Source organism: Mixophyes fleayi, chromosome 3 (assembly GCF_038048845.1).
Source record: "Mixophyes fleayi isolate aMixFle1 chromosome 3, aMixFle1.hap1, whole genome shotgun sequence".
Classification (NCBI taxonomy): Eukaryota; Metazoa; Chordata; class Amphibia; order Anura; family Limnodynastidae; genus Mixophyes; species Mixophyes fleayi.
Window position 1 is genome coordinate 128,345,471 of NC_134404.1, and position 23,782 is coordinate 128,369,252.

Consider the following 23,782-nt stretch of genomic DNA (forward strand, 5'->3'; position numbering starts at 1 on the left):
AGGTGTAAGGTGTACAGAAAATAAAAAGGGAAGTACTTTTTATTTATTTTATGACTTAAGTAGAGTTCATTAAGTTGTTTTCAGATGATCCACTACCTTCCATTTTTAAATTCGATTAGGAAACTTAGTTATTGTGTTTTCTAAATGTGCTTTGGTCCTAGTAAGGACTTTATTTAGAGTTAGGGTAAAAATCCAGCTAGCAGGAGTAATTTTGCAAAACCATGTTGTACAGCAGCACATTTAAAATGTGCTGACAAATTTAGAGTTGGGAGGGGCGTTTTTTTAGCTCAACTCTATATCGGGGTATAAAAATAAAGCAGCCCGGTATTTGTGTACTACATGCAGACAGTATTTTCACTGCATGCAAAGAAAAAAATAATACATTTGCATCTCTTGCATCACAACATGGTTTGTCCAGGTTCAGGTTTGCACAATGTAGCTGGATTTGCCCTAAGTGAGTTTTGCCTTCCTCAGTTTACAAAAACTGTTAAAGATGAATCCCACATCTCATTACAACCAACAGGGCATAAGCATCATTTATAAGCATGTTTTCATTCTATTTAAACTTTGCATTCTCTATGCAACAGTATCTAAACTTGAGTTGGTAAACTTCTGAGAAAAAAATAAAACAAATGTCCCACATTACAGCAAGAATTAGTACTTCTGCCTTACAGTACTGGGGTCATGAGTTCATGGCCATGGCCTTATCTGTGAGGAGTTTGTATCTTCTCCCCGTGTTTGCGTGTGTTTCCTCCGGTTGCTCCGGTTTTCTCCCACATTCCAAAAACATACTGGTAGGTTAATTGGCTGCTTTCAAATTGACCCTAGTCTGTGTGTGTGTATGTGTATGTATGTTAGGGAATTTAGACTGTAAGCTCCAATGCCCTGATGTGAATGAGTTCTCTGTACAGCGCTGCGGAATTAGTGGCGCTATATAAATAGTTGATGATGGTGATGGTAGAAAACAATTGTTTTCATATGATTGAGTGAGATTGACTGACTCCATTCTACTGCCCTTACCATTTGTGTCATACATTGAAAAAGGCAATATCAACCAATCTGGGGGTATATTTACTAAACAGCGGGTTTGAAAAAGTAGAGATGTTGCCTATAGCAACCAATCAGATTCTAGCTTTCATTTAAAGTGCATTCTACAAAATGACAGCTAGAATCTGATTGGTTGCTATAGGCAACATCTCCACTATTTCAAACCTGCAGTTTAGAAAATATACCCCCTGGTCTCCATTGTCTAGTTTATATGCTCAAACATTATTCAACTTCTAACTCTTTTTTTTGTTCAACCAAGTCCAAAATTATATAGTTTATTACAATATTTAGCCTGTAACCAATTAACTCAACTAGAAATGCATACAGATATTCTACAAATTTTACTGGAACATATTGTACTGATATACAATAATAGATGTAGAATTGAAGAGGTAAAGTGTTCTCTCCCACACTTTACTTCAGTTCTATGTCCTCTGTCTGCAGTGTTGGAATATCTGGCTCTGGGGTTACTCTGAAAATAGAACCCACCCACTCAGTATCGCATATCCTTCCACGTTTTGTGCTGGGCCAGGACTAGTGACACACACACTGTACAAGTGTCAGCAGTTGTCCCAGGATTTCCTTTCTAGGGTCAGTCACTGAGGGGAGGACGGACTGATCAAGCTGCATAGCTATCTGGCATCGGAAGCTGTTAATCTCAGTTGACAGATTTGCTGCACTTTTCCAGGAAATACGTCACACTATAAGCATTACATTTCTGCAAGACAGAAATACACGTATATAACGAGGACCTGCTGTTACTATTGTAGGTGATGAGACTTCAAACTGCATAGATGTACCATATTTGCTAATAATCCACTTGTTTATAAAATTATTTTAGAATTAAATCAGTGCTCTCTGCTTCAAACTGGAAAGATGTTGATTAACTCTATCAGAATATTTGTTGGTAGAATGGTGACATAGATGATAAAATAAACACATAATTTAAGATCACAAAAGAACTTGACCATAATTTGCTTAGAACCATATGTTGATTATGAAGCTTGTAAGCCGGCCCCTCTTAACACTCTGTCTGTCTGTAATGCCCATTATTGCCAATTGTAAAGTGTTATGGAATATGCTAGCACTTCATAAATAAATGTTAATTATAATAATAATAATAATAATAATAATACTAATAAAAGTATGTATAATATTTTTAGTTCCCAGCTATAATGGTCTATCCCAGTTCCTCTGTAGTAGCATCATAGAATTTGTCCAAGCAATATTTTTTATGTAGTTGTTTTCCCAAAGCATTGTCTTAATAGTATATATGGGTAATTGTATTCATTCTTCTCTCCAGGTGTTTAGTGGAAAGCGTCCAGATTCCGAATTTACTCCTCTGCCCCAAAGTAGTTTTCGTAAACCTCCCAGCCCACCACCTCCTGAAGGTCAGCAGGCCCTGACCTGTCTTATCAGTGAAAAGGACATTTCCCTTTTTGAGAAGCTTGGTGATGGCTCTTTTGGAGTAGTTAGAAGAGGAGAATGGAGCACCCCTAGTGGAAAAATGGTAGGTTTTGGATGAACATAATTTTACATTTTCAATTTTGAGAAGGTCTAAGCTCTATTTAAACATTTGTCTTACCATCATACTATTTTTGTAGCAAGCATCTTAAGACACTATGGGCCTCATTTAGAGTCGGACGCAAAGTCCGTTTTAGGTGCATCGACCACAAAACCACTATGACACATGTGCAGCAAGCACCATATCCGCCTGCATCTTGGACGCAATTTACACTTGCGACAGCTTGTGGCTTACTACAAGGGAACGGGCGGAAAGTGGAATTGTGAAGGCATGAACTTGTATAATATAAACACAGGGGGTGTGACCCCATTAGTAAATCCTGGACACAGTAAGGCGCAGATGCAACACACGTCAAAAAAGGGTTAAAAATGTGCGGCAGGAATTAGGTGGCGCAAGTAATTAGCTAGCTGCACGAACTGCTCACAGCTCGGTAGGGTATTACGAGTGGGATGTAACTGGGGTTGCATGCCACTCGTAATACCCTACCAAGCTGCGACACACTCCCACTCCTGCATGTCTTAGACGCACATTGCGTCCGACTCTAAATGAGGCCCTATGTCTATTATGATTGCAAATTCATAATTAAGCTGATTATTGGACATTTTAGGAATTATGTTTATGTCAAATTTTCATCACCTGAACAATAAGGTATTTTTTGTTTGACTCTCAGTATTACTTTGTATGTGCATTAAAAAGACGTGGAATTTAGAGTTTCACATATATTTGTAATGATACCAACACGTTAGGGTAGGAACAAAGAGGAACGTCCTGGTATCTAGGGGTTCAGGATCACACAGACAAGAGAGAAAGGGAGGGTACAACTGTATCTTTAGTACAACAGATGAACTTCAATTGCAATTAATAGCCAAAATGATAACTACACGTTTAAACAACCCCCAAGTGCTCACCACACCCCAAACAACACCCCCTGAATTCCCCAGCGCTTTTAAAGAACATAACCCCATTGTAAAGATAAAAGTCTTTAATGTACACGAACCCAGTGAAGTTATGCTGTACTCAGGCAAGTTGTAGTCCAGTGAGTGGGTGTTGAATATGTTGCCAGAGCAATGAATCCTTTTAGATCGCTTGGCTCCTTCCAAACACACTCGCCTGACCAAACCGTTGCAGTGATCCTTTTCTTGCTTGATTTTCCCGGCTGCTCAGCCTAAAAGCTCTCGACTTGGTAGGAATCTGAATACCAGTCTCCCTGCTCCAGCAGGCTCACCAGGTGAACAAACCCATGAGCAACTACAGATGGAACAAAGGTTGTCAACAATCAGGCAGGTAGAGAGGGTGCGTACCACATAGGCATCTAGAGCATAGGACTTGAAGCAGGAATATCGAGATAGCTGGTGAGAGACAGGACTCTACATCAAGCTAAAGAAATCCTAGAATACCCTGAAGTCTTTTTAAGGGGTCCAAGTTTCCCATGATGGAAATCCCTCCCTGCAGAATTATCCACAGGTCATGGATGTTGGGATTGGCTGGGAAGTGGTAGATGGGCAGGGACAAAGATTCTCACCACATGCAGTTCTCCTCACTGTCTGTTAAAGTTCAGGGGTGAACAATGGGGGTTTGATCTGGTTAATAAGATTCCTAATTCTGGTTGAAGAGGAGCAACTCCTTCTTTTATACCCTTTCAACAATTTGTCATATTAAAGGGGCTGCACAATTAAGTGTGGTACTCCCCCTGCAGGTGCAGCCTTTTCTGAGTGAACTGCATCTTCAGATACACAGGAGTATGTTTTATGGCTAGTGAGCCTTGGTGCAAAGAAAGGTGCTGATGGTACCCATATGTGAGTTAGGAATTTTTCAATGAATATCATTCATAAAATGTATTTTTATTACATTGTAATTCATTGATACCCCTCGTAGGATTCATAAGCCAGAAGCCAGTTAGAGAAACAGCCATGCTGATTGGATACTTATGGACAAACCTCCTAGCTGTCACTCACGCTGTAGATCCTAGCAAAGCAAGTCTATCATCATCTGTGAGGATGTGTAACTCAAAATACACAATTAAAAGCGCAATTTTGCGGTCATACACTCAACGCTAAATGAAGTCCTTAACTTTGATGCCTTTTTCTTTAAAGCCAGTGGGAGGCACATACAAGCCTGAAATGTCAGCTGTAGGTTGCTGCCACTTTAAGCTTTAGCTTCTTCAATTTTTTCTCTTCTCAAAATGTGTTTCTCTTACTTTGTATTGCTATATGTGGATTGCCCTTCTATGACAGTATCAATGGTTAAGCTGATATATCAAGAAATTATGTTTTTTTACAAGTAGACTGACTCCTGATTGTAGAGGTTAATGTTATTAGTGACATCTGTTTGTCACAGTGGCGGTAAGTGAAAAAAATGTATGGTTTTTTTTTCATGTAGAAGAACGGTTAATTTTAGTCATAATTATTTTTTATTCATGTACACCGGGAAATGATTGAAATGGTTAGAGTCAGTAACCACTTTAGTCTGCTTTAAATGCTCAGTTTTTAAATCGTCCTCGTAGAAAAAATTATAATTCATATAAAAGAAAATGTGTTCATTTTAATTATATTTAAGATTGTCATTTTTTCTAACTTTACATTCAAATATCCTTACTGAAAATTGTGGTGGTTCATTGTGATTTTATTGCAGTGTCCGATTCCACAATTTGCTAAAAGATACACATAATAAATGCTCAAAGTAGACAACAATGCTATTCACCAGGGTCTTGTGGGAAAATCATTCACTTAAAGGAAATTGAGTAAAATAGTAGATACATTTGCTGAAAAGATGAAACTTAAAACATTTTTCTTTTTTTCACCATTATTTAATTTGAATGGAACAGCCTTTACACTTCGCAAGCAGAGACGTAACTTCAAATCTTAGCGCCTGGGGTGAGAAACAAAGATGCCGCCCCCCTAGCCCTCAATTTTAACCAAAACCTAAAATATTCATAAACTGCGTCCCCTTTCAGCATTGCATCCTGGGCGGTCTCCCCTATCGCACAGTCCTAGTTACAGCCCTGTTTGCAAGGATCCACTAAGAAGTTCAGTTCAGACTTAGCTGCATGTAATACAAACAAAAATAAACTATATAGGTAGAGTGTAGAAAATTATGGAAAGTTTCAGCACAAATCTGGTAGCCATCTTGTCATTTTTGTAGTCAAGGAACATCTGCACTCACTGAGACCAAGAGTATTTGCTTCCAGAAGGCATAAACTGTTAGCTCCTGCTACTATCCGACTGTGAGGATTTGTCCAACCCTTTATATACATTTACAGTGGTTTGAATGAAAGTCCAAGATATCAATTCCACTGCACCTGGGTAATAGAATTTCACCAACGCAAAGGCAGGGAATTTACTCACACACCATCAGACAGGTGTGGTAATCTACTACATGGATTCACATGGATGGGGCTCTACATATCCCAAAGTCAGAGCACTTCACATCCCTTATTCCTCAGAGGCAAACCACAGAGCTGGGGGAACTGCAGAAGTATAAAATAAAAATGTGTTGTCTACTTAGTCTCTACAAGAGGTTTACACAGCAGTCAGGTGATATGTAGAGCACCATCCACATGATTCATAATTATAATTAATGATGTTGCACATTACTAACACTATAATTTACTGATTATGATTATAGGCTAAATCAATCTTTTGGGTGTTCTGGTACACCTACTCATACAGATAGCACACAGTTTTAGCATGACATACATGAATATTAACCTGCTGTAACAAATCAATATGAATAAGCAAAATTATATTTTAAATTGAAAGTGCATTAAGCATACGAAGTCAGTCAGTTAAATTTACAATTAAAATTGATTTTCCGTTGCATATCATCTTATTTTAACAGATTTTCCCTACTAGCCCAAGAATCCAGCTTGTCGTATGGTACAAAAATGTGCCCTGACAAACCTGTTGTTAATCATTGATGTAAATGGTATATAAGTATAAGTCTAAGTATTTTTCTGAGATAATCTACTTCAAATATTGCACTCTTGTAAATCTTTCTATCTTTCTCCCAAGTTTAATGTTGCAGTGAAATGCTTAAAAACGGATGTCCTTACACAACCTGATGCCCTGGATGATTTTATTAGAGAGGTCAATGCAATGCACTCCCTCGATCATGTCAATCTCATCAGACTATATGGAGTGGTCCTTACACATCCAATGAAGATGGTATGATAAGCTAAAATTGTCCTAGTGTGTTATATGACTTATCACTGTGGTGGTAGTCACTTTAACGGTGCTGATAACACCAACAGTGACTACCACAAACAAAAATACACAAAACTGACTTACCCGACACCTAATAATTGCTGACTTACCTTAAGAATGACAAAAGAAGTTCCCGACACTGTGGTATTAAATCACGAGCAGCAGTTATAACGGCAGCCTGTTTTGACGTCATTTAAAAATGGCGACCACTATATCAGTATTTTGAAAGCGGCAATGCCGCTTCTCATCACAGCTAAGTGTTACACTTAGGGTTAGTGTTAGGAATAGGGTTAGGTTTAGGAATAGGGTTAGGGCTAGGGTTAGGGTTAGGGACCCGGCATTGCCGCTTTAAAAATACTGATATACCAGTCGCCATTTTAAATTACATCAAAACAGGCTGCCGTTATTACTACTGCTTGTGAATTATTACCACACTGTCGTGGACTTCTTTTGTCATTCTTAAGGCCAGTCAGTATGTATTACGTGTTGGCCAAGTCAGTTTTGTCTATATACCCCTCCCTATCATTGCTATATAGAATGTGACTGTATTGTCTATTATATCATGCTATACATAATTTTAAAACAGGCTTATTTTCTTATAATGAATAGATTGTAACCATCTGTAATTGTGAACCCAACAAAGTTTGCACCTTAATTTAGATATTGTAGGAGATCCTGAAAATGTTGCCGTGGAATGAGTTCTCCTTCAAGGTTCAACTTGAAATGATGTTACTCACATTTGCCTACACCTTCGACAGAGGGTGAACATTAAGCATTTTATCAGACATCAAAATAGTAATCTATTGAACATTATGAGAAACTCATTGTCTTTACTCACTTGATGCTTGACAGACCCTGCATTTCAATTTGTTCTGTAATTGGTCTATCCAGGGGTCTTTTGAGTTCCGATTAAACTATGCTCACTTTATGGTGATCACAGTACAGGGCGACATACCTCAGACAGATGTATAAGTTCCCATGAGTACAAGTCTTTAGTTGTTTATTGTTCTCTGAAGTATGACACCATTGATCCCAACCTATCAGAATCTTTAAGATCTAAAAATGATAGGTATGACTTCCTCTTAGCGCTCTCTATGGATTGCTGCCGTATTATACAAATTGGTACCACTAAACCTTAAATAAACTAAAACAATAAAGTATGTATATCACAGGCGCACACCATAAATCCATAAAACAAACTAAAATAATATCCAGGGAAACATAAAATAGAGCAGAATGCAAATCACATAGGTAAAGTCACTGGTCTTGTTTGAGTGTAGCATCAAAGTTCATCATGAGAATAGAATTGTAAGTCCGCAACAATTATTTTCATTGGCATGTAAAAGAGAAACAGAAAGAAACAAACAATGGTGTAACCAAGAAGAGATTAAAAAAAAACTTAATACCAAATGCCCTTATTGAAATGGCAGAGTGACTACTCCATGCGTGCGCTACAAATAAATTTACACACCATGTAAAGGATTTCTTAAAGGCCAATAGCAAACAGCAGGGCTCTCGCCCCTTCACCCACTTACTCAGTAACCCTCAATCTGTGCACACAAAAGTAATGGAGCGTCCTCAGCTGTGATGGTATCGCCTTATCAGATTTCTCTTTATGATCTCCTATTGTTGAAATATAGTTGCACATAAAAAAACAAAACATAACAGGATTTGGTGTGATACTTTAAAAACAGTCTTTTATTCTAGCACACAAAAAAAGCAAAGAACTTCGGACAGAAAAAAACACTATAAAAATTAATCCTCTGTTAAGAGGTAGCAAGTACACTCCTACCGCAATAAAATGGAGAAGTCAGCCTCAAGATAATAAAAGTCCTGGGCTGTATGCTGCCGATTAATCCTGTTATCCAGCAGGGTGGGCAAGCTGACCTTAGACCGCTTGTTTCGACCCTGGCGTCTTGGGTCTTTGTCAAGAAACTTTAAGATGCATCATAATTATAATGTGATCAGATGGAGGATCTTCTCTAGCCGCCACTTCTACTATAAGCAGAAAAGGTGTGTGTTACTAATATACTTAGCAAAAGCTTACTGTATGGATGAAAGTACTGAGCGCTGCTTCTATGTTTGTTCAACTGTGAGCTAACTCACAGCTCAGCAGGAAATCCCAGCAGGTTGTGCCCCTGGCAGTGTGGCTATAAAATAAGAGCAGTTCTCACTTGCAATCATAGTTTTATTTGAAAATTGCATGCAATTTATGTTCACCTGTTTTTCAGGTCACCGAACTTGCTCCATTGGGCTCTCTCCTGGACCGCTTACGTAAAAACCTGTGTCACTTCCTCATCTCCACACTTTGTCACTACGCTATACAGATTGCGAATGGAATGGCCTACCTGGAATCCAAACGTTTCATCCATCGGGACCTTGCAGCCAGGAACATTTTGCTTTCATCAAATGACTTGGTGAAGATTGGAGACTTTGGCCTCATGAGGGCACTACCCAAAAATGATGATCACTATGTCATGCAGGAGCATCGTAAGGTGCCCTTTGCTTGGTGAGTGTGTAACTGAAAATAACAGAAGGGCCCATGAATTTTGTAGAAATGAAGAAAGTTAATTGGTGCAGTACAATGTAACCTTTACAAATCAGTTGAGTTGTAGCTGTCATTTTTACACTGCAGTTGAGACAATGAAAGCTAATGACTGCATTGAGTTATAGTACATCTGTGCACACAATTGTATAAAATAAGCCTTAACCTGGAGTATGGTTTTATTCTAAGGAAAAATGGACAGTTATTAGAAGTGTTTGTAAGACATTTCGGTTTGTGTTTTATACTCTTTGTACACCTTGGTGTTTGCTACCAGGTCCAATGTCACATATATGATTTCTTTATCACAAATAATTCAATTAGGTTAATAAGTTTAGGAAAGTTTTTTTTTTTTTTTTTTTTTTTAACTATTTATTTTGAAAAATAGCAATCAAGAGCACAAAAGAATCAACAATTAGTAAATTTGCAGGGCAAAAAACAAAGAACAGTACATGTCATGGGCATATATCATTGAAACTGAGAATATTTGAGTAGCAAATATACAAAATAGCCAGAGTTTGTCAATAAACAGACAGGCAAGTATACAATTGTTACCCAGAAAACTCAAGAAGCTATAACATTTTATTACAATATAATGTGGGGGGGGGGGGAGGGGGAGGGAGGACACTGGTCACCACCGAGACTGAGAGAAAAAGAGAACACTCTTCCCGCTTTCCATACAATTCCTTACTCTTATTTTTCCCTTCCTAAGAAGAGAAACAAATAAATAAAAGAGGGGCAATAAAAGCTTCAGAGGAGATTATAAATTAAATTCTCTGGAAAGGGAAACAGCATTGAGAATCAAGAGTCAGGTCACCTATGAACATAGGAGGGAGGAGTTGGTACAAGAGGGATGGGGTTATAAGTAAAGCCAAGGAGCCCAAATCTGGTGGAATTTATCATCCTTATCACGTAGGTGGTATGTAATCTGTTCCATCCGGGCGATAAACCAGATATAGGATCGCAGGGCCGCCATAGGGGGGGTTCAACTTGTTTCCATGACTTAGCCACTAGGCAACGCGCAGCTGCCAGGACATGGGAAGCTAATTTTGCAGACTGTCTATCATCCTCAATCAGAGGGTAACAGAGAAGAAAAGACCATGGGTCTTTCCGGACAGGGCATGGAAGGAGGGAGGAGAGGAGGGCCCTAACTCGGTCCCAAAAGGAGGATATTTTAGGGCAGGACCACCAGATATGTAAGAAAGAACCCATCTGGCCACAACCCTGCCAGCATAAGGAAGAACTAGAGGGGAACATTTTAGTGAGTTTGTCAGGTGTGTAGTACCACCTATAGTATACTTTATATGCGTTCTCCTTCACCAAAGTGGAAATAGAGCTAGTGGCGACCTGATCCCTTATGATTTCCCAATAATCCTCCTCTGGGGGGGGGGGCCCACATCTCTCTCCCACTCCCTCTCATGCCTACCTCCCGGAGGTAAAAGTGCATTGAGAATTAAGCTGTAGATAGAGGAGATCATGCCCCTACCCAAAGGTGAGGAGAGACATTGAGATTCAAAGGGAGACCTAGAAGGGGGGAGAGGAGCCCCTCCGAGGAGTTTAGGAAAGTTTTGTAAAGTATTATTTCTACGTTTTCCTTTTAAGGAGGTCATTTATGAAGAAGTGCACCTACGTGTGTGCACTGTGCAAAACTTTAAATGTCACAATAAGTCCAACCTCCAACCACTTTAGTACCATCCCTTTCAATACAATAAATTGTATTGAAAAAAAAAATGTGTATTAAAAAAAATGTAATCTTAAATACTGCTCAGTGTACCATCATGTATGACTATGACTTATTCTCGATAGTGTGGTGACTTTGGTGCTGTATTGATTACATATTGCAATTTTGCGTTGAACTTTTTGATTATACTGCTTAGAGTGCGCATCTCTGCTTAAGTGCAACATGGAAGCGCAAAATGGGTTCCATTAAAAATAGAGAATATGACCTGAAGACCACCAGCTCTGAACTTGTGCAAAACAGAGTGTAAGCGGCCATACAGAGGGAACCCTAGAATCTGTCCTTTCCACCACTTTTTCTCATAATAATCTCGCTTCACAAAAGGACATGTTGTTTCTGCACTCCTCTTCAAAACAAGGCACATCAGTGCACTTACTCCATTGTTTACAAGTTTTCACTACACCCAACTCCTTCCTGCAGCCTGTGCAGAATACTGCTTCTCCACAACCACCGCCATCTTGCTCTGTAAACTTATGCGTAAATCTAGGTGCACTTGAGGTGCATGGTTGGACCAAAGCTGTTTTGTTGCTGCTGTGTGCTTCCTCCCCTGTGTCCTTCTCAGACTTTATGCTCAGTCCTACGCTTTCTGCTATTGTTATTACTATACCTTTATTTATCAGGTGTGCACCAGAGAGCCTAAAGACTCGTACATTCTCACATGCAAGTGACACATGGATGTTCGGAGTGACGTTGTGGGAGATGTTCACTTACGGACAAGAGCCGTGGGTTGGACTCAATGGAAGCCAGGTGAGGCAATAAGTAAATCTGCTGAATGATGAACGGCAAGTTCTGGTTTGAAGAAAAAAGTTGTCAGCATTCTCCTGGTTTGTGGGATCCTTATAGTGCACCCGTTATCTTAAAATGTTCAGATCACTATGATAAAACATTAAACAAAAATCACATGGTGTTTATTTTTCTTTATTGCACACAGTTGATTAAATAATAATTATTTTGACTTATCTCTCACTGATAAGAGGTATCCAAAAATGGCAACTGTTTCTGATTTTGTAAATTAAAATTATTTTTAGTATTTGTTAGTAATGCAAACTACTAAAGATTGTGAGAAGGGGGTGAGTATCATAAACCTCTGGGGGTAGAGGTATTAAAACCTCCTTCTAAAAAGGAAAAGTGAAGGTTTTGCCAATACACAATAAAATGTGTATACCTTATGGCACTGAGTGAATCACGAACAAACACGATACCTCACAGTGGATACATATCTCCAGGAGGAATACTGAAACAAAGCTGTAGAAATACAAACATAGAGTAGTATTGCAACAGCAAATAAATTCTATGGTATCACATGGAAATAGACCCTTCTTCCAAGTGTGTAATATCTTAATGGCCTTCTAAAAATGATGAACCACGTGAAGGGGTCCCCTTAGGGAGTCTGCTTACAAGATTCCTCGTGGGATAAAGTGCATCAAATCATGAATGCATACTGCTGGCTCCTGGAAATCTCCAACGCTCATCACATGTGAAATGAAAATATAAAACCGGCATAGCATAATACCATTTATTAAATGAATAACGCCAACTAAACCAACTAAAACAGGAACTAGTGTTCCGGGAGCCAGCAGTATGCATTCATGATTTGATGCGCTTTATCCCACAAGGAATCTTGTAAGCAGACTCCCTAAGGGGACCCCTTCACATGGTTCATCATTTTTATAAGGCCATTAAGATGCTACACAATTGGAATAAGGGTATATTTCCATGTGATACCATAGAATTTATTTGCTATGTCACTGTTATTGTTGCTATACTACTCTATGTATGTATTTCTACAGCTTTGTTTCAGTATTCCTCCTGGACATATGTATCCATTGTGAGGTATCGTGTTTGTTCTTGATTCACTCAGTGACATTTTATTGTGTACATTGCTCATTTGGGAAGTTGGTGGCTTTTCCTGTAGATATTGGGCAGCTTTGTGCATAACATCAGCGCCTATTCCTGCTACCGTTTTTACTCTGCTAAGGTTTTGCCCATAGTAACCAAACAGATTCTAGCTATCATTATCCAGTACATTCTAGAAAATTATTGGTTGCTATGGGAGTTTACAGAATACCTAATTGTACATAGCTTTCATGGTTAAAAAAATAAAACTATCCTGATTAAAAATACATGTTTTCAATTGCAAATGTAAAACTTGTTTACTCAGTTTATTTTCATATTCCTGATTTATGTGTTGGTGAGGGGACCACTTTAACTATAAATCCAGTGAATAACTCCTGTTCAATTTAGATTAATACAGTTTGTGTCATATGTGTTTATACTCTCTTTTTTAGAAACAAAAATATAGAGAAAAGGAGAACTGCAGAGATCACATGAAACAAATCATGCCTGCTTATTAGAAGCGTATTCTGTGGATTTCTGTTTTAAAAAAACTTCACTGAAACTTAATACAAAGATTAAAGCGCTTATTAGTTTATCTCCAATTTTTGTTTCAGTTGTTAATAGTCTGGGCTCTCAGTTTTGCACTGAGTGTACTTGTTGTTTTGCAGATTCTTCATAAGATTGATAAAGAAAGTGAGCGACTGGCACGTCCTGAAGATAGCCCACAAGACATTTATAATGTTATGCTGCAGTGTTGGGCTCACAAACCTGAAGATAGGCCAACATTTGTAGCACTGAGAGACTTCCTGGTGGAGGTAAGGCACTGGTACAGAGACAAAACGTGTTCAGTTTCACTAGCTAAATGTACTCTATTTACATCACATATTACTGTGATTGTGTAATATGTGAATGCTTGTGCATGATTCCAACACAGCAGTGAAGAGACTTCAGTTGATTGGGCATGGGATTGCGCCATGTCTTATACCGTCACTTACAGTGTTATTATCCTTTGCTTCCCAGGCTCAGCCAACAGATATGCGAGCACTGCAAGATTTCGAGGAGCCTGACAAACTGCTCATCCAGATGAATGATGTCATAACTGTCATCGAGGGCAGGTACCAGTTCCCTCCCATCTGGGAACTTAATAATTTCATTACCATAGCAAGATATATTGTATTTGCCATACTTAAGAACATGTACTGAACAACATTATAAGATCATTACCATAGTGAAGAGGATTCACAAGAACGCCACAAAAAAAAAAATGTTTGGCGGGATAAGAGAATTTTGTACTTACGTTAGATCCCTTTCTCTGAATCCACCTTGGGGACACTGCTACCTTAGGAGGGCTCATGCAGGAGTAGGCACTGAGTTTGAAATATTAGAAAACTGTCAATTTGAAGGCCCCCACCCTTATATACCCCTTGTACCAATGACAACAAAGCCCATTGGATAGCTCAAAATAATAAAACAAACAACCATTCTAACTCAAAAGCCATACACAACATTAATTCAGAGGATAAACAAATGGGATGGGAACGCAATGTCCCTCAGATGGAATCAGAGAAATGGATTCAATATAAGTACAAAATACTATGTTTCTCATTGAACCGCAGGTGATCACTGCTAACTTGGGGACGTTCCAAAGCTGCAACCAGGGGATGGTACGTTCAGCTTATGCTGTGCGCAAGACCTTTTTCCAGAGCTTTTGTAACCAAAAACATTGAATCTGTAAAATTTAGAAAATGTGTGGACATAAGACATGGGGTAAATGTATGAATCTCCGGATTCTTCATCTCCGGCGTGTTCAGCCTCTTCAGCGCTTAAATTTAAAGCGGCGCTGCATTGTAAAGGGAAACTTCCCTTTACAATGCAGCGCCGCTTTAAATTTAAGCGCTGAAGAGGCTGAACACGCCGGAGATGAAAAATCCGGAGATTCATACATTTACCCCCAGGTTGCTTTCCAACACAACTGCATGACCAATGCCCCATGCCAAAAGATGAAGTGTGCGCTTCTTTCTTTTCACGCCATGAAACGTAAGCCTTCCATGCCCTATTGTATTTCTTTGAAGAGACTGGCTTTAATGTTGGTCTTGAAAATTTGCTCAGATAACCCCTTTGCTCTCCGTATCATAACCTCAGCAACTATGCCGCTAAAGCAAGCCGAGATAAATCTTGATTCTAAAATGGGCCATGATTTAACAGAGCTTTTCTTAGAGAAGGATTCCACCATGCTTAAAATATCTGCAAACCAAGATTTTCTAAACTAATATTGGGCTACCAGGATCTTAAGAACCCCTTCTCTCCTGATCCTTTTTACGATGCAAGGTAGCATGGCTGGGTGAAAGATATAAATCAGTTGAAACTTTAGCGTGACTGTCATAGCATCCACCACAAATGTTTTGGGATCACTGGGCCTCACACAATATTTGTCCATCTTGTGATTCAGCCATAATGCCATGATATCATCATCATCATCATCAACATTTATTTATATAGCCCCAGCAGATTCCATAGCGCTTTACAATTGGGAACAAACAGTAATAAAACAATACTGGGTAATACATACATACCTAGAGGTAAGAAGGCCCATCTCGCAAGCTTACAATCTATGGGACAATGGTTTTATATACAAGGGTAAGTGCTACATCATATTGAATATTTGTCCAGCTAGAATGCAAAGGTTACAAACTATTTAGTGGGCTGTAAGCTCAGTCACACAACTATTTTGGTCAGTGGGTTGTTGTCTGATAATAGGGTATACTAGGGAGATTAAGAGGGTGGTAGAGGAATACTATAAGCTTGTCTAAAGAGGTGGGTTTTCAGAGAACGTTTGAAGACTAGAGGGAAGTCTTGAATGGAGGTGTCCGGTTGGGAGATATTTTGAGACAAGTGAGGAGATGTATGTTGGTGCAATTTTGTTGATGGCCTTGTATGTTAGTAGAATAATTTTATATTGGATTTGTTGAAAGACAGGCAACCAATGTAGAGACTGACAGAGTGGCTCAGCAGATGTAAAACGATTTGCAAGGAAAATCAATCTAGCCGCTGTGTGAAAAATAGATTGTACGGGCTCCAGTCTGATTTTGGAAAGACCAGTAAGGAGGGAATTACAATAGTCGATGCGGGAGATGATGAGTGCATGAATTATAGTTTTTGCAGTGTCTTGTGTGAGATATGTGCGTATTCTGGAAATGTTTTTTATATGTATCCAGCATGATGTAAATATAGAGTTGATGTAGGGAACAAAGGATAGTTGTAAGTCAAGGATTACACCTAGGCAGCGAGCTTGTGGGGTGGTATTTATGATCATGTTGTCAACAGAAATAGAAATGTCAAGCAGTTAGCTTCTATTTTTGGGTGGGAATATTATTCTGTTTTTGAAAGATTGAGTTTGAGTTGGCAAGAGCCCATCCAAGATGAAATGGCAGAACGACAGTCAGTAACGCGAGACAACAAAGATGGTGAGAAATCAGGAGAAGATAGATAATTTGTTATCATCCGCATAGAAATGATACTGAAATCCAAAGGAGCTTATTAGTTTTCCTAGAGAAGTGATATCTGTCTTCAGCTGGCCTTATTTGTCCACTCTCTGGTTGAAGACTTTGTAGAGGGACTACTCCTCTGGATCGATGGCATGTCAACTCAAAAGTCGACCTCATAATTTCCACAACTGGAATAACTACTGCTGAGATGGCTTGAACATGATGTTCTGTCTTGCTCATATACTGATTGTTTCCCTCATTTCTAAAGAACTCTTGGTTTCTCCTTCATGGTTTATATATGACTACAGCTGTAGCTTTGACTGATTGTAAGCAATCGGTTTCCCTCTAATACGGATTGAGCGTGAATCAGGATATTGAATAACACTCTTTGTTCATGAACATTTATGGAGAGCTTTGACTTCTCCTGGGACCAAAGTCTCTGCAAGCGGAGATTCTGAATCACTGCTCCTCACCACAAAAGGTTGCATCTGAGGTCACTACAGTCCAATTACTTAAGGAGAATGGGTGGCCCCTGCTGATATTCTCCATTCTCTAGCAAAAGAGGGACAAACGGATTTGTGGTAAAATTTTGAAGATGTAGTTTCCCAGATGAGGATTTGATTTACTTTAATGAAGATGCGTGAATTGTACAGCATCAAAAGAAGCTACCATTTTTCCCATTAGCTTCATGCTCTCCAGAACTGATACTTTTTTGCTCCTCAAAATCGATTTCACCTCATTATGGATTGCAATGATCTTCCCTTCTGGTAGAAATACCCTTTGACATCATTTTGTTAAATAGGACACCCAGAAAAATCACGTGCTGGCTCCGCACAAGGCTGCATTCGTGATAATTTATCACCCAATTATGTGATTGCATCTGTACAGTTATGCTTAGACGATTCAAGAGAAGACAAGGTAATCTTGTCTTTATCAAAAGGTCAAGTTGGTACGGTACCGCATTCACCCCTTGATACCTTAACAGGTAATGTCTTAATGTCTTTTTATATCCATAGATGAGACAAAATGCTTTGCTCCATGCCATTTATGGTGGAATGTAAAGATTACATCTTGAACCTTTCGACCTTTAGATGAACATTTAGTGATTTTAGATTTATGATTAGATGAAAAGACAAGTCCAATGGCCCCTATCCGAAGATCCTCTCGTGTTTCTTAAAATAACATTATTAACTGAATATATGTGGATTAGGTTTAAGAGAATTTACTGGAAGATAAAAGCCTTTACTCCCTGTGGATAGAGAAATAATTCTATCCAATTCTGAACCACAGCCCTTTTAAAAGGTAAACCTACCACAGTCCTTTTAAAAGGTAAACCTACCACAGTCCTTTTAGACTCCACATCAGTCTCCCATGACTGAAATTCTAGACTGACCAACACCGGTATCAAGAACTGCATCTCCCAAATATTCTGATGCTTCACCGAAGGGTACAATTCTGATCTGGGCCTACCAGATTACAAACCTTAGCCAATCTGTTGAGCCCATTTTTCAATCGCCTTGTTATCCCAGCCCACCGCAAAAATAGGTATGAGAGATGTCCTTGCTGTAACAAAAATGAGTTTTGATTCATCAGCTGACACTTCCTACCCATATTATCTTTTAATGAAGCAGCATTGGGAATAGGAATAGACGTGGATTTAGAAAGGCATGCAATGGGAGCATCCACAAACACTGAATTTCCCCATTTAACAGTGTCAACTGTGAGGTTCTTGAACTTTGCTGTCAGGTTTCTGCCAGGCTTCTAACAAACTCTCAGGTAATTGAAAAGAAGCGGAAGAAGTAACTATGTTTATTTTAAGCAGGGATACATTCGGAACCTCAGGTTCCTCAGAGTCATGAATATTAAGGATTTAACGAAAAACAAGTACTAAGTCGTCAGTCCTTAAACAATTATCTTCTATAAGTGTCATCTTCATGACTTCCAGAAAGTCTGACTCTACTGGAATCTCTCATTCCTCCTGATTGGAAAATTCAGAGTCCCCAAAGTATTGAATGTGGGTAGACCCCTGTCTCTAAACTGAAGTAGACCTCATTAATCTCTCTAGTCATGATGAAACTTGTGCTAATCTCTGAACAAATTTCTCTAGACCTTTGCCCAAGGTGGCTCCTGAACTCCTACTTCAGAAAGACACTGAAAAACACCCTCATGAGAAGGAGGATCAATAATAAATGGCCTTGATGAAGAAGGAGACGTGATTTAGTTATATACCTATAGTGGGCGTGCAGTAAGTTGAGTCAATTCATCAGTGGTTACAGCTAGCGACCCTGAAACATCAGCTGCGTAATTCCCAGACGTGCATGGAATCGCATATTGGGCATCTGGCTCCAAATATCTATTTGGTAATTTAGCCTGGTATTTGAAGCATGTGAAGTGAATAAATGTTTTCCCCTGGCAGGTTTAGACCTGGAACTTGTCCCCTTCTCAAACATGATGACATGTAGACAAAAAGGAGAGTAGCTGTAGAACACAATCTATGAGAGTAAGTGGATTTACAGACAAATAAACAGTGAGCGACACATATGCACCCAGCCATCTACATGATGTAAAAGAAAATGTGATTCATTAGACCGGGCCACCTTCTTCCATTGCTTCATGTTCTCACGTACCCATTGTTGGTGCTTTCGCGGTGGACAGGGGTCAGCAAGGGCACTCTGACCGGTCTGCGACTATACAGCCACATATGCAGTAAGCTGCGATGAACTGTGTGTTCTGACACCTTTCTATCATAGCCAGTATTAACTTTTTCAGCAGTTTGTGCTGCAGTAGCTCTTCTGTGGAATTGGACCAGACAGACTGGCCATGCGCATCAGTGATTCTTGGGCGCCTATGACCCTGTAACCGGTTCACGGGTTGTCCTTCCTTGGACCAACTTGTTATGTACTAACCCACAAGACTTTCTATTTTGGTGATGCTCTGATCCATTTGTCTAGCCATCAATTTAGGCCTTGTCAAAGTCGCTCAGATCCGTATGCTTGCCCGTTTTTTCTGCTTCCACTTCATCATCTTCAAGAACTGTTCAGTTGCTAATATATCCCACCCATCGACAGGCGCCATTGTGAAGCGATAATCAATGTTAATCACTTTACTTCCCAGTGGTCTTAATGTTGTGGCTGATCAAGATATATATATATATATATATATATATATATATATATATATATATATATATATATACACATATATTTATTTATTTTTACAATAACGCAATGCTGTATATAGATCACACTCCGTCCCATAACAGCTAACCAGGTGGCACCACCGGGAACTTAATATTAAGAGTAGAGGCAACGGAAGAGTTACCTTAGAGAAGCCTTACCCGCTCTGTGTTAGTGGTGTTCTTCCAGAACACCGCTAAAAAGATTTATGAAAATAAAAATAAAGAAAATAAACAAATCTTTTTACTGCAGATGCATCACAAAAAATTATATAGCTGAATCCTAAGGCACTAAAAAAACCCTGAAGTGTTTGTTGGTACAGGGGGTATAGAAGGGGGAGGAGCTTCAAGTTGACAATCTTCAATATTTCAAACTACGTGCATACTTCTGTATGACCCCTCGTCTACCCAAAGGTAGCAGTGTCCCCCACCATGGATGAAAGAGAAATTAGATTATTTAAATACAGCAGAAGCACTCAATAACAATATAACACATAAAAGTATACAAAATATCATTTATTCAAACTCAGACATGTAATGATTAAATGGGCAAAAAATGTGTAACTATTTATGTGGTTAGTTTAAAGCAATAAACATATCAGTGAACCCTAGTGTTCATATACCCATACAGAGTAGAGTAAGTATAGTGATACACTGTACTGCTTGCTAAGAAACCATCAGCACATAAAGATTGAGTACAGAGGTAGAACATCTAAGCAATAAAAATGTATCACGCATGTACAGCAGTGAAGAGGAAAAGTATTATCTACTGATGACAAAATTTAAAAAATAGCGTCTTCTGCAATTCCCAATTGGTGAGCCAACATGGAAAGGTGCCAATGTGTTGTACCACCTAAATAAGATTTGTTAAGGCAAGATGTATTGTAACTTACACAACAGTGTTTTTAGACAACAGTAAATCTATTTAATTCACAAAAGCTACTTCAGTTCCCTGTAGAAGTAGATTAAGTCAATGTATATTATGCTGAGTATATAATTCCATACTCAGGGTCACTCCTAATATACACAAGTTTGGTGTGAATATGATAACTTGTCACTGTGCATATGCATTGGCAAATCAGGGGTTACACCGTGAGTGTGTCACTGACTGACTCACCATGTGGGTAGGTTATCAGGTCTGGGTGTAGAGCTGAAAGTGAGTCACAGAGGAGCGCCCATCACAACCACACCTCATAATTGTGCCCCAGCGTCAGGGACAGTCAGAGTAGACTGATAACTCACACCAGGCTGGAAAGGAGTATGTGCAGATGATTTAACCCCTCCACTGTCATCTTTGTAACATTGTTGATAGCTGCATGTAGTTATGTTTTCAGTATGTTCCTGTCAGCTAAATATTTACCGATACTGGTGCATATTAGTTGCAGTGATACAGAGGACATAGAATGTAGCTCACAGTGCATTCTGTCTGATAGAGCTGTCATACTTTTTATAAAGTGAATGTTGATTGTTGTTCTTAGTCTTTGGCATTAGTACTCCATTTTCTACAGCTCTCTTATTAAGAAGTTTTGTGCCCTTCTGACTTCATTGCTAGCTGTCACAATTGAGAAAAATAAAGCTTTTCTCAGAAAAGAGAGCATTGCTGTCGCATACATATTGTTATTGAAGTTATAACATTATGAAGTCTTTCAGTGCAAACCATTCCAGCTTTCCATGTTATTGATAGTCACTGTTTTGCCACATCTCACTCATGACTTGGCTTTGTCAATCGAAATTAAGGATTCACACTGCATTTCTTGTAATCAGGATATTAAGAAAATAGTAAAACCATGTTGAGAGTTGTAGTTCAAAAGTTAATGCCTGAGACCATAGCAAAGTGATGTTTTAGCAGCAAGTGTAGTAAGCCTGGATGTTGTAACAGAATCAGAGCTAAAATACAGGGTATGTTGTGTCCTTAAGACGGTAGCTTCTTTTGAGGTAACATTTTAAAAAGGTATGATTAATCCTAAACCTTCACAATACATTATAGTTACACTATAAGCAGTAGTTGTGCTGGCAGTACTTATCTTTTAGACCCCATCCCAACTGTGTGGCAGACTTGTTGCTCTTAATAACAGCTGGTATTTCTCTCTGTGCAATGTAATGTTTTTCTGACAAAGCAGTCTCTCTGCCAAAGAATGGGTTAAATGCAAAACAACGAACTTAAATGCACTCATTTCCTTTGACCCTGCCTGTGTACCAATGGCGTGCTGCAGCTTAGATACACTCTTACACACCCACACACTGCTCCCATTCCTGCTGGCAGCCGCACAGCGGGGGCAGGTGAGCTGATCTTCAGAGAAGGGATGGGTTACAAGTGGAGGGGGGAAAGGGAAAGAGGTGTAAGAGCAACAAGGACAGAAGTCCTGCCGGAACACAGCACAGAGATTGGACTTCGTTCTCTGGGGCTTCGTAAGTAACCTACAAACAGCAGTTTGCTAAACTTAGACATTTTTTCCCAAAAAGGAGCTGGGGAAGGTGTTAATGATAAACTGTAATGTGGACATACTGTCTGTGAAAAGATTTCTGTTCAGGTGTCACAAACTTCAAAACCTTTTGCATTTTATATGTGAATGTGTTAAGGACAAACGCAGGGTGTTCAGGGACTTAGTATAGGGCTATTCTTGATCATTTGTTATTTTATTTACAAAGCACAGCATAATCCACCAGACTGAACTTTAAAGATATAAAAAATAAGGTAATTGTAAGGTTTAGAGAAAAATCAAAGTAATAGGGTAGTGTTAGTGGTTTATTGCATGTTTTTAAATAGTCTGACTGTTTTGTTTAACATTATTTCTAACTTACAGTGTTCACTAGTGTTGCGCCATCAGGTGAGGACTTGTAGCTCAAGTTTTCACAATGATAAATGAGTTGTTGGGGAATCTCCAAGGGTATTTTGACTATATTGACTATATATATTGACTTTATTTTTGTTAAATATGACTTCACGTTTCTCACTTCTCTTCTCTCTCAAGCTTATTCCTCTGTAACTTGTGCTCTCCAGACACTTGTTTGGTGACATTTTTGACATCATTCAGAAAGTAAAATGACAGGCTTAGTCTTTTTACATATATCTGTCGCTTTAAATAACAATATTAGCACATATTATGTATCAGAGCATACCGGTTTATTTAGAGTGATAGAAATGCATGTCATTGTGTCAGACAAGGTGTGTAGAGAACTGTCACACGAATCAGAGTCTTTTTAGTTCCTAGTTGTTGGAGGATACCTGTCATATCTTGCCCGTTGCCCCCTCAACTCCTGACGTTTTCATCTTTAGTAATTGCTACAAGGCGGAAGGAATTTCAGAGGAGGCAGGAAGGAGTGTTTGTGACAGATTAAAGTTTTAGGTATTGTGCTCTCCGGGGATGACAGGAAGAAGGTCTGACTCACTCCTTACTCTGCATGTACCCACGTGTTAATTGAGCTAAGAGTTAATCATACAGACTAAACACGTAATCATTGCAGTAGTATAAACCTGTATTGCTGATGATAAATGCAGCTGCTGGTAGATGTGATTACTAAATTTTGATGGTGAGTTAAAGAATTTAAAACAGCTTTTAAATGGGGGGGGGGGTAAATCTATTCCATTTTTATTTTCAAATTGGTTTTGTTATTCCCGTCCTCCAGGCCCATACTCTGATATTACGTTTGCAGAATTAAGCCTGTTCAGTTCTGTCTGTTGTCTTATGACATTTATCTGTCCCACAGGGCCGAGAATTACTGGTGGAGAGGTCAGAACAAACGAACCTTGAACGTTGGTCAGTTTCCACGAAACACAGTGACATCTGTAGCCGGTCTGTCCGCTCATGATATTAGTCGGCCTCTAAAGAACAGCTTCATCCATACAGGCCATGGAGATACTGTGCCTGCCCACTGCTGGGGTTTCCCTGACAGGATTGATGAGTAAGAAAAAATATTTCAATTGCTGAATGTATCTGAACATCCTGAAAGTCACAACGTTACCTGCCAGCATTGTGATTTGTGATCTGCTTCTTCTATCTCTATACAATAATATGATATATTGAACCTTTTTATGTAGCACCAAATTAGTAACAACATTAATCATCTAATAATTACATTAAGCTATATCTGTTGAGCTTATGTTGTATGGGGTTGTCTTCTAGGAGTCACTGATGTTATTGCTTTCATTAATGTGAATGAGCATCAGCTATAAAATAAAAGGCTAGAGAAGGCGCAATACTAGTGTCTTTCCCTGCTGTGCTGAGGGATGT

General features: G+C 39.0%; 1 protein-coding gene across 4 annotated transcripts in view; it reads left to right on the top strand.

Annotated features, from left to right (window-relative positions):
• Positions 1 to 23,782, top strand: part of TNK2 (tyrosine kinase non receptor 2) — a 127,244-nt gene that overhangs the window by 89,204 nt on the left and 14,258 nt on the right. For all 4 annotated transcript variants that reach the window (XM_075202343.1, XM_075202341.1, XM_075202340.1 and 1 more), the window contains 7 exons: positions 2,351 to 2,557; positions 6,583 to 6,735; positions 9,006 to 9,283; positions 11,675 to 11,801; positions 13,559 to 13,705; positions 13,911 to 14,005; positions 23,259 to 23,453. In XM_075202343.1, coding sequence (XP_075058444.1) covers positions 2,351 to 2,557; positions 6,583 to 6,735; positions 9,006 to 9,283; positions 11,675 to 11,801; positions 13,559 to 13,705; positions 13,911 to 14,005; positions 23,259 to 23,453 — 1,202 coding nt within the window. The remainder of the gene's footprint in view (positions 1 to 2,350; positions 2,558 to 6,582; positions 6,736 to 9,005; positions 9,284 to 11,674; positions 11,802 to 13,558; positions 13,706 to 13,910; positions 14,006 to 23,258; positions 23,454 to 23,782) is intronic.